The sequence below is a fragment of the Rhineura floridana genome, chromosome 2 (genome assembly GCF_030035675.1).
Source record: "Rhineura floridana isolate rRhiFlo1 chromosome 2, rRhiFlo1.hap2, whole genome shotgun sequence".
Classification (NCBI taxonomy): Eukaryota; Metazoa; Chordata; class Lepidosauria; order Squamata; family Rhineuridae; genus Rhineura; species Rhineura floridana.
In genome coordinates, this window is record NC_084481.1 from 124,441,931 (window position 1) to 124,454,387 (window position 12,457).

At 37.6% G+C, this 12,457-nt stretch overlaps 1 protein-coding gene across 3 annotated transcripts in view; it reads left to right on the forward strand.

The window, feature by feature from the left end:
* USP47 (ubiquitin specific peptidase 47) overlaps positions 1-12,457 on the forward strand; it is a 70,637-nt gene that overhangs the window by 18,239 nt on the left and 39,941 nt on the right. For all 3 annotated transcript variants that reach the window (XM_061610418.1, XM_061610417.1, XM_061610419.1), the window contains 5 exons: positions 4,053-4,256; positions 5,287-5,400; positions 6,292-6,430; positions 7,788-7,884; positions 10,422-10,567. In XM_061610418.1, coding sequence (XP_061466402.1) covers positions 4,053-4,256; positions 5,287-5,400; positions 6,292-6,430; positions 7,788-7,884; positions 10,422-10,567 — 700 coding nt within the window. The remainder of the gene's footprint in view (positions 1-4,052; positions 4,257-5,286; positions 5,401-6,291; positions 6,431-7,787; positions 7,885-10,421; positions 10,568-12,457) is intronic.

Below are 12,457 nucleotides of genomic sequence, written 5' to 3' on the forward strand. Positions count from 1 at the left end.
TCATCCTGCTAATGGGTTGTAATTGGATGGCAGGTTGGGCTGCATTTGGTTTGGTGAGTCACAAGATGTACAGGCCTAGGATAAACTAAAAATTTGGTAGAAATGGATTTTGATGGGGAAATTGAGAGAGAGAGATGACACAACTTCATGTTCATTCTCAACATATTAGAGTTTGAGGTTATGCTAAATGTAGCTAGAAATGCGGTGGGAATGTGAAACCTGTGGCCTTCCAGATGTTGCTTGGCTATAGCTTCTGTCATTCTTGGCATTTGGCCATGTTGGCTGGGGCTGATGGGAATTGGAGTCCAGCAACATCTGGAGGGCACAGATTCCCCAACACTGGATTAAGATAAACACATGTAATTACTTAGAAAATTTATAGTTCATATGTGGGATTTATTGCTGTCAAACAATTCAGTAGTGACTAATTTAAACAGCTTTAACAAAGCTTTGTTATATCAATGTATTGGCAGTACTTGGCCATTATAGCCAGAACACATTCTTTTTCTTTCGCCAGAAATAGTATGCCTTTGATGATTGTATAATGTGACTTGGAATTAATTAGAATTTTGGGTTTGATCATTGCCTTAATCTATCATAATAGTTTTTGTGTAGAACACTATATGAAACATTTGCTATACACCATTCAGTTGGTCATGTAAACTTAATGAGAGAAAAAAGCATGTGGAATACTTCAGGACAAACTACTGAATTAACTTTGGGACCACAGGTGCTCATCTCTTATAATTAAATTTAGGTTGAATGTTTGCCTTCAAGTAAATCTGCAGTTAGGCCATTAATAAAGATTTAACTGTTAACCTAAATTGTCTGAGGAAAAGAGGGCAGAGGCATCAGCCCCACCCGCTATGGCTAGTAGTTGGGGATGATACAACTGTAGTTCAACAATATCTGGACAGCACCATGTTGGCTACGCCTGCTCCAAACAATGATTTGGGAGGACTGTACATATGCACTTGCTTGTATCATCTCCTTCTTTCATGTAGCTTCCTTCCTTGCTTCCTGTTGAGCATTATCAGAGTTTATCATAACTTCTGATTCTGCTTTGAAGGGCAAGCACTAATGGTTCTGTGCAAACCATGTTGATATACAGGTGAACTATGGTTAGTGGTAATACAGGAAATGCAGAGGGAAATGTGAGATAAGGAAGAGGAGGTATACAGTCCCAGTTCATCATGGTTTGGAGGACCATCCAAATTGAACTAGTGTGATAGAATCGTTCCCCCCCCCAAACGAATGCCTTTTATGCTGTTAAGATGGCTTAGTATTAAAGAAAATTATATATTCATCATTTAGAGTGGAATCCCTAATCCAAGATAATAAAACTGGCACTTTATTTTACAGATAAGCTGGGTTATGTGAACGTCATGGTTATATGATCAAAGACCAGTTACCTGTCTAAAATATATTACTTAGCTTTCTGCTAAAATATCTCTTACGTTTGCTATAGATAGGACAAATATTTCTGTTATCTGAAATACAGAAGTCAGTAAGAACAACCCTATTTATCCTAATAACGCGGCAAAATGTTTATATGTAAGTAGGGTTATGTGGGGGTACAAAGATGTCTCGACTGTTCTGCTAGGCTCAGTTCTGTAGCTTGGAAAATATGGCTATAGCAAGGAGGTGAAGGCAGGGTGGTTTGATTTAAATAAAGGCGACTTCAATAATTGATTTAAATTGTGATTTAAATCACAAGAGATTCAATTAAGGCATATAGTGGAACAAATAAAAACAAAACATGGAAACCCACATCCTCCTATGGCTTTTGAGACTTTTTTACTACAATCAGAGAAAAAGAATGTTATTGCTAAAATATATCAAATCCTCTCCTCATTAAGTATGCAACAATTACATTCAACATATAAAAAGAAATGTAGCAGAGATTTAGAGAAATTTAATTTATCAATATCGGAAGAAGAGTGGATTTGGTTGTTTAAGAGTATCCCAACGACATTATCAAACAGGAATTTGGAAGAATTTTTTTTCAAGCAGTGTATCAATGGTACTTAACACCACATAGATTAAGCAAAATATTTAATCAAAATATGTACTGTTGGAGATGTAGAAGAAGTAACACGGATTTTATACATCTTTTTTGGAGCTGTGTTAAAATAAAACCTTTTTGGAACAAAATTTTAGATATAATACAGAATATTACAGGTCAAAAATTATCCAGAAATCCTAAAACAATTCTTTTGTGCTTATTTCGTGAAGAAATTATTAATGTAGATTTTCAATTAGTAGCTACTTTGCTCACAGTGGCAAAAATAAATATCGCGCAAAAATAGAAGAATAACAAACCCCCAACATTGATGGATTGGTTGAAAAAAACTTGGGGAGACAGTATTAATAATAAAATGACTTATAATAGAAATGCGATGAATTATAACCATCAAAATAAATTTGTGGAGAAATGAGCTTTATTTATACAATTCTGAAATGATAAGATGAAATAGCTCCATTTAATTTATTTACCTCAATATAGGAAACTGTTGTATTATTACGCTAAAATATGAAGGGGTAAGAAGTTAGCCTTAATAATTACCTATTATTACTTTTGTTCATTTCATATTTTGTTTTTGCTGTTGTTGCTTTATTTTGTAATGCTTCTATGTAATCGAATTGGAACATTTTGTACTTTTACTTTATCTTGAATAAAATTTTAAAAAAATCACCAAGAGAAACCCTTTAGTTATCAGATTCATCACTTATAGCTCTTCACATATTTTTTAAACGGTGGAAATATGAGCACTAAAACATGTTAAAATTTATAACTCAGTATTACATTTTACAAGGAGGGTGCATTTTATGTAATTGTTTAGATAACCTGGATTTTATTCATTTAAGAAATAGTACATAATATTGTGGCAAGTTGCAGATGCAGCAACACATTAGGAATGGTAAGAACTAAATCACAAACTCAATAGAACTTACATTTTATTAAGCTAAATCTTAAATGTTCCATAAAAGTTACATAAACGTTTTAACTTTGCAGTTGCATCAGTCTCCTGTGTTGCTGGCTGATGGCTATCATTAAAATCTTGTTTTTAATGTCCGAGTCATCACAACACTAAACATGCATTGCCCTTAAAACGCCCTTAAAATGGCAGCACTCCCACTGCTATTTTTATTCATAGAGTGAAACAGAAATATGAGTTTTCCTGCTTTTTAAATTCCTGCTTTTTTGTCCAGGGAAGGAATTTCTTCAAAATATTTCTAGATAAGGTCTCTCTTACGTTCAGAAGCCATGACAGTAATTCTGTGGGAAAAGTGGGGGACTATAGGTACTTGAAGCTGTGTCTGTACTATGATGTCTTCTTTCCAGTCTTTTCCACTGTTCCTTTCTACTCTGCCTCTAGCTGGCCTTTTCTATATTGTTTCTGCCCTTATTCCTTTGCCTTGTGTGGCTCAGCCACCACCACATAAGATCAGAACAACAGTCCAATTCCCATCCAGTCTCTGTGTCTTTGAACATGTAGCTTTAGTTAGAGAAACAGAAACTGAAAGTCCAGAACTTCCAAGAAGCAACAATGTGTAGTTAGGCTGGGTACAACCATTTTCATGGATGAAAAACTGAAATGAATGCCCATGTTTGATTGGTAGGTAACTCACTGTGTGTGAATGTGATAAAGCCATTAATTCATTTTTATGAGACTGTACATGTAGGTATAACATGTTTGTAATAAGATTTAATTGAATGGGATGGAAATTGACTCTTTTATTAATTATTTTTTCTTTAAAAAAATTGTCGCCCTGGGCTCCTGCTGGGAGGAAGGGTGGGATATATAATAATAATAATAATTAATAATAAGCAATCTGATAAAAACTTACTGATTTTTATCCACCCTGGGTGAAGGAGATCAGGACTGGAATTAGGCTGTGTGAGGGTACCCAACTCTTCTATTTTTGTAAGTTACTTAAAATTGTTTAAATATCATTCTGTCGATAACTATGAAATTTCTTTTTTCTTAACATAAATTAACATACCTCCAAAATAGAAAGTATTTTTAATCTGTTATCTTTCATTATAGATCGAAAGTGCTGCTGATGAACCTAGAGTGCTTTGTATAATCCAAGATACTACTAATTCTAAGACAGTGAATGAGCGCATCACTTTGAACTTGCCAGCTTCCACTCCAGTAAAAAGACTGTTTGAGGATGTGGCCACCAAAGTCGGCTATGTTAATGGAACATTTGATTTAATATGGGGAAATGGAGTCAATGTTGCTGATACGGTAAAAAAAAAGTTATTTTACTTAACAAAATGTAGGTGTATTTTGTAGCAGTATTAGATACAGTATTTCAGTTTACCTTTTAATAACAGTTCATAACAGTCTGAAAACTCACTAAAATTGATTATAATACTAAGGATTTTTGTTTGTTTGATGCTACTTGAAAATTTATATGATGTAATCTGTGGAAGAAAAAGTTATAAAATACCATTTGATTCATTAAGTAAAAGATAAAGTGGTAATCCTCACTGGTTCTAACTTAAAAACATTTTTAAAATACCTATTTAGATTTTAGATACTTCTAAAAGATGCTTTTAGAAGCCTGGGTTATATGCTAATAATAAATTAACATTTTTTCATTTTTAGACTTCCTATTTATATAAGATATTTGTATACTGTTACTAAGATCGAAGCAGTTTTACATAAAAATGAAAGTCATATTAAAAAAATTAACACAGTAATTAGGAATGGAGAGCTTCCTGGCCTTTTATTTATTCTGTTGCTGCGTCTTATAACTAGCAAATTGTACATCACTTATAGTGCCTGTGTACTTTGTATTGAATATTTAGATTCTAGTGCTGTTGTAGGGACCACTTATATGTAGAAAGCTTAATAAATAGCCATTATGTGTGGGGTCTCATATGGAGTACTGGCATCTCTTTTTCTTTTCTTTTTTGCTGCCCATGCCAGCCATTTTGTGCTGGCACCCATGGTACTTTTATCAAGATATGTGTACCAGCACCTCATTTTTTTTTACAAAAAAAAAGCGCTGGTAGGGTGTCAGGGAGGCACATACCGTAACGTGAAGTACCTTTATGGTCCATGGGTTCTTGGTAGAATCTTGAGAAATTTGTTTCCATCGGAGCTAAATGCAGTCAGAACATGCTGATTAGCACTGATACACTCGCTCACATTGGGATTTCACATAAGGCTTGTGATAGAAAATTTGCCCACTTGTTCTCCTATAGTTTGAATTCTCAGAATAAATAGTAGCCAAATCTATTTGATCAACAGTTATTTTGTTCTGTTGTAGACATCGTTGGATCAATCTAGTGATAAATCTGTTGTTGATGCTGGTTTTGAGCCTGGGAAAAAGAATTTTCTGCACCTTACAGATAAAGATGGAGAACAACCTCAAATAGTATTGGTAAGAGAAATTAACAGTGTAAAAGAATAACTATTGTAATGAGTTTGTGTTTTCTTTGTGCATCACTTGTCAGGAAGAACAAGTGCATTGCTTGTCAGGGTAACAGCTGCACAACTGGGTGACTGAAGAAGACCTGTCCTGGGAGTGAGTACTTGAGCATCTGGGTGCTTGCTTGCTCACTCCTCTGTGTTGCTGTCTCTTGAGACAGCTGAGGTCCCTGGTAAGTGCTGCAAGGGCTGGGACCCCCTGCCTGACCCAGACTCCAGAGAGAGGCTGCAATCAATCTTGCAGCCTGTTGCATCAACTTATGGCTGGGTCAGGGGCATAAAAGCCTTTGGGTGGCAGGTCTGTCATCAGTGGAGTCGCTACTGAAGGGACAACACCAAAGGTGGTCATCCCTTGGGGAGCTCCTTAGGGAGTTGTGAGGGCAAGGGCACTACCCCTTTTCTTTAAAAAAACAAACACCAATCTAGAGGTGATTGGTAGTGGGGAGGACGTAAGGTGATTGTGTAGAAAAATACGAGTTCTGATCCAGCCAGTACAATCTGAGTTCTGAAAGTAACTTTGAATTCTGAATAGTCTCAGATGGCAGCACCAAAGACTGATGCTTGGAGCACATAGAAGGAATGCCTACCCCCAGCAACTAGAAGAAAATTATCTTAGGCATTATTACTTAACTACTAATCTTAGCTTTGGACTGCATTCATTAGGCAGGAACAGTGTAGGAACGCTGTTTAGGCTCCCCCCTTGACTCATTTTCTCTTATGCTTCCTGTGGCACTTGTGAATCAGACTATATACTCATTCTCTGGATTTCCTTAAGATAGTTTGTATGGGTGAATTTGTACTGGTGGCATAATTTGAAAATGCACTAATTAACATATATTTTTAGGAAGAGTCCAGTGGAGCAGATGACCGTAATCCAGATAGCTTTATAGGCCCTCTTTCTCGAGAAGGTTCTGTCGGTTGTTCCAATGATTATGTTAGTCAGAACTACTCCTATACATCAATTCTGAGCAAATCAGAAACAGGTAAGGCGGTTTATTTATCCTTTTCACTGTATACAGTAAGTGATATATTGGCAGGACAGAATGTAGCCAGGCACCCTGTAATTTGTGTGGGATTTGGCAGTGACGTCTAGGGAAATGGCAGTGCTAAAGCTGCTTCCAAGTGTGATAGGAATGAGTAGGAAGTGGTGGCTGAATAACCACTGAACAGGGTGGTATGCTTTTCTACAATTTGTTTCCAATTTTTTGTTTTCTAATACTGTTTGACACCTAGGCTATATTATGTATTGATATAGTCCAGATGGTTCCATAAGTCTTCAGCTTCTGCATGCTCCTTTTACTTTAAAATTAAACACTGCCCTGATCATAGGTAAGTAGACGATGCAGATCCCTTTCCCAAAAATTCAGTTGTGTTTTTTCCCCCAAGTCCCATCCAGCACTTCTTCAAAATTAACATGCGTCTCTCCGCGTTACTTTCAAACTCTCTTACCCGTTGACATCCTTGATTCTGTGCAGCACCCCACTTGCACAGGGGTTCATTTGGGCTAGCAGCAATTATTTTCAGCACCAGGCTAAACAGCTAGTAGTCATTCACTCCACAGAAGAAATCCATGTTGGATTTTCCAGGCAGCCCAATTTAGCTTCTGAAATGCATCCTCCTTACTTTGCATGGCTTGCAGCGAGCCTTGCACTGCACAGTCATGTGGTTCCCAGGCATTCTTGCTCCCAAGACATGTTAGCAAGTGGTTTTGCTGAAGATTACAACTGGTAGCCAAAACTTATATTTGCACTAAGTTTCTGTGCTATGAGAAAGTCAAGATGGTCATACACACTGGTGTGGATCCAGAGATACACTTCGTGGAGTTCCACTTGTGTTGGAAGAAGGGACCTGTGAGATTAATTCTGCTGATTTGTCCTACAGAAGCGCTGCTCTGGAGGGTTGGGAGACCTTTGGAGTTGCTTGAAACAGCACAGTGCAGAAGGGGCAAGGGGGAATTGATGAAATTTGCCTCCCTGCCCCCTTCCTCCAGGATTGAGCTTCCACTGGATCTTGGTGCCTTCCATGAATGGAAGGAGGTCTTCCATTCACAGCACTCGGTATATAAACCCAGTTCCGTTATCTATTTTCCCAGCTCATAAATCTTAAGGAAATTATTCTTGAGTTCTGGAAGCATAGTGGGCCTTTGGATTTGACCAGGGTGGAAATTGTAGACAAAAAGTGCAAGGATTTTAAATGTTGGATTTGTAATAGGGACAGCAACGTGTGTTTCAAATTTCACTGAAATTATAAGAATAATTGCTAACCTGTTGAGTCAGAAAGGTTATGTTACATTACTTTTGGGCACTAGCATGGCCACTAAGCATGTTACTTTTTTTTTAGGTTATGTAGGTTTAGTAAATCAAGCAATGACCTGTTATTTGAACAGCCTTCTGCAAACCCTTTTTATGACTCCTGAATTTCGAAATGCATTATATAAGTAAGTACCTGATATCAAAAACATTTTAATGGTATATGTGTTTCAGGGATGTTCTAACATTGATGCAGTTTGCTGATATATGTGAGTTTTTTGTGATTGTTTTTGTGCACCATTAAAGCTTTGTTAGCAATTACTGAACATGCAGGAAACAAAATAAATGGGTATTAAGGACAAAATGTGGCAAGATTTTCTTTTTTTCAAAATACATATTCTTTCTGAAAATGATCATAAACTTTACTGCTGTCAATTTGAAATCCTCTTTCTAGTTAAAGCAGCAGTGGTCTCTTTCTGCCTTTTTTTTCTTTGGGGCACTTAGTGAATGTAACTGCGTTAGTCTACATTCATATTCCTACAATAGCTTCTTCTGTTTGAAGTAGCATGACCAGCACTCTCTGCAACACAGTAGGGACAAGAACTTTTTTTTGGCAATTGGCTGTCAGCATTGGAACATATTTTCACAACAGATATTCAGAAAGAACAACAGAACCTTAGAAAGACCATCGTTCCCTGATAATAATCCTTTTATAAAATCAGATTCCGTGTTCCAAGAGACCTCATGAGATTTAAAAAAAAAAAAGTGGGGTGAGCTGCAAGGATCCTTGATTGCTTTCTGACCATATGAAATGTTCCATTTGACCTAAATTACAGGTGGGCTTCATTCTCAAAACTGGTACACATGTAATTCACCCAGTCTTTTACACTACCAAGAAAATATATGGCTATGCTTGCGTTTTGCTGAATAGAAGGGCCAGAGCATAGCCAGTGATGAGGATAACATGAAACAGAAGCATAACCTTTGGTAGAATTTTTAACATAAATCTGCTAAGCATTTTGATGTAAACATTCATTTGTTGATCATACATCTCTAGTGTCACTCATAGTGAGAAACCTATGCATTCTTCAATGCATTTGAAAATTCCCAGATACTCACTAAATTAAGGTTGGTATTAGTTTGCAGTTTTGCTGCCTAAATAGCTGCCTTAAGAGAAACCCTTTGCACATCATCTTTTCTTCTGAGAAACCCCTCATAATCTGTCATGAACACTTACATGCTCCAGAGTGTTTGAAGACATACTCTAGTGGCCCCAGCCACCATGGCTAATGGTCAGGGATGATGGAAGTTGTAGTCCAGCAACATCCAGAAATCATGTTGTCTACCTCTGCTTTTTCATTATCGAAGAAGTTCAGTTCATAAAGAATCAGGACATGGGCAGACTAGAGGTGCAAGAGGACTGTAGCTATAGGCAAAGCAAGCTTTTGAGTCTAGAATTCTTGGGGATCTCTCAAAAAAAGGTGAGACAATTCAACAGATTAAACTTCATTCGTGTAAGTTACAGGGTGTAGTTGTCGAGGGTCTTAGACCCATTGTTTTTGGAGCCAGGTCCCAGCAGGATCCCTATGTCTCCAGCATCTTATGAACCAATCAGCATGTAAGGAGACTGTGTTGGCTACTGAGAAGAGTCTTCTAACATGTTTCCTTGTCTTTTTTGCTGATTGGAGCCAATCAGAGTGAAAGGAGGTAAGTCACCTAACACGTTCCCCTTTCATGCTGATTGGCTGCTAGGGAGATAAACATACAGAAACTGAATTCAGCGATTCAAGCAATATCTCTGAGAGTGAGAAAGGACCGTCAAATGGTTATAGTGACAGAGAAGCAGAAAGCAATAGTCAAGCCTGGCCAGATTATTCTGTAATCTTAGAAGGTTGTGTAATCTTAGAATGGGGAGGGTGACTGTGAGGAGGGGTGGCTATGACTATCATGAAGGGACCCTGCACTTTTGAATTTGCCATTATGCTACTGGTAAGTTAATACACTCTTTGGATGGAGGTGGAGTGAGGGGGAAGGTCACTGCCTTTCCCTTTCCCGGCCCCTCATGTCCTCTCTATCAGTGGGGGGGAGGGAATTGGCTGGAGCTATGCATTCCCCCCCCAAAATGCCCCACCTAGAAATATTGCTGCCCCACCTAACAAGGAAGGCTGGCTACAGGGCTGAGTGGAAACCCCTGTTCATCTGTCAAAGTGGCCTGTGGGTGATCGGGGAGGTTAGGATCCAACCCACTGGCTAGATCCTGTTCCCCACTCTTGTTCTAGGCAGTGTTTAATCCTGTGCTGTCTTTCTAAGAACATGTGAGAGTTCAACCTGGCTTGATCAATGTAGGACTGACTACAGGTTGCTGTTTTACAAACTTCACTTTCAAATATATTGCTTTGGAAAATAATTAAATTATAAAAACAATGCACGGTGCTTCACAATACATACGTCCAGAAACTGGCCTGATGATAATATTAAATGTTGACCCATCATGGAGTGTGTTTTCTTAAAACGTTGTCCTTGTGTTCTGTATTAGGCTATGAGAAACGCATGAATTAGGTTGCTGGTTTTCCATATTTGTATCTTAAACTATCCTCATCAGAGGTGTTTCTTGGAAGACCAGCTATCTAGAAATGTACATTAAGAAAGCATCTCCATTAAATGTGTTGTAACATAAATTGTTCTTTATGAATGATGGTACTAAGACTCCTTATTTTGTTAATAGATGGGAATTTGAGGAATCTGAAGAAGATCCAGTGACAAGCATCCCTTACCAGCTTCAAAGGCTATTTGTTTTGTTACAGACCAGCAAAAAGAGAGCAATTGAAACAACAGATGTTACACGCAGCTTTGGATGGGATAGTAGTGAGGGTAATTATAACAAAATGTTTAAACTGTAATGGTCAGGCTGTATATAAACTGACATTGTTACGTTGAATGTGTATGTGTTCTACAGAAAAAAAATCCCAAGCAGCCCATTAATTTTCTGAGCTTTTTTTTAAAAAAGCAGCTGAGTTTTCTCAGGAAATGAAAAATGCTCCAAAACAGTGGTTCTTAACCTGGGGTGCATGCACCCCAAGGGGTGTGAGACACTTTTCCTAGGGGTGTGAGGCGTTGTTCAAGAGATTTTAAAAATTCACTTAAATAGAAGCAGAAAATTAACTATACAACCAAAGATTTTGGAAAACTGTCTTTCATCTTAGCTAAGTTAGGCTAAAACACACATTAAAATAAAATAAAAATAAAAAATGAACAGTATTTTTTCAGGGGGTGCGAAAGCATATTTTGGAAATGAGTGCTGGCAATGGAAAAGGTTAAGAACCGCTGCTCTAAAAGGTATATAGGCAATGCAAGCTTTTGTGCTGTTTTTACAAGCTTTTGTTTAAGAACGTGAAAAGAGCACTGTTGGATCATCTAGTCCAGAATCTTACTGACCACACTAGTGTAGAAGAAAGTCTAAATAGCTTAGAATGATTCTTGGAACTAATTATAAACCTAGTATTTAGTGGGTGAAGCCCAATATCACATGAACAGACTTGCACTTCCTCCCCTCTGCAGCCCACATGCTCCCCTCTCCCCCGATGTGCTTCAGAGGCTGTTGGGAGCCTGCAGAGGGGAATGGAAATCTATTCTGCCAATGGTGTCCATTCTGATGGTAGATGGACACTGTTGCATTTCACCCACAATCTGTGTATTATTTAGTAGGCGGGGTATCAGTGACTATTTATTTTGTTTTATTTTGTTCTGTGCTAATTAAGGTTGAAGATACTGGTTTTTAAAATATGAATTCCCATTTGTAACTTTGAACTGTCTTCCTAATTCAGGATATAGGAGTGCACAATGTTACAGTGAATTTGGAAGCAAATTTTATGTATGTTCAGTACCTGCTGCTGCTTATGATTCCCTAGAAACATTTTATTTTTGAAATATGAAAATAAATAATTGAGACTAAAATAGAAGATGTGTCGGAAACAGAACACACAGCTCTTTTTAGTATTCTTTAAAGTCCAAAGTGTGTGTTCTGCAGTATTCGGTTTGAATCGAATGCCGCTGTTCTGCTTGTACAAAAGATTTCTGCTTGCACATTGGAGCGTGCCTTCTTTTGATGGGCAGACCCTCATGCATCCTCAAAATCTGCTCCAGAGAGTTGGGGGAGAGGAAAGGAAGGGGAAGTCTTGCTGCATGAGCAGAATGCCACTCACAAAGCAGTGGAGGCAACCCTTAAACTCTAGTTTTAAATGTTTCTTTTTAAAATTTGAACATATGTGGGAAGAACTGTTAGATATTTACTAAGCATTGCACATGGAAGGTCTTGGGTGGTATCCAACTAAGCCATACTTGGAGTAGACCCATTGAGATAAATGGACTTAAGTTAGCCATGATTATGACTAACAAATTAATGGATTTCAGTGGATCTTCACTGAGTGTAACGTGTTCCATTACTACCCTTTAACCCCAAAGCCAGTGAAATCGTAGGGACAATAAGTTTAGTGAAACATAATCATGGTGTGTTTTTGTAACTAGGTTTCTTAAACAAGTTATATTTTTAGAGTTGCAAATACAATTAAAATAACGTACCAAAAAATAAAAAGGGAAGTCAAAATAGGAAAGGGAGACATATGGTTGTCTACTGTGAGAACAGAATGCTGGACTAAGTGGACCTTTAGCCTGATCCAGCAGGCTCTTCTTGGGTTTTGACGATACATATTGTTAATACAAATATACTGATGCATAAATATCAAGAAAAAGCTGACCAAATAT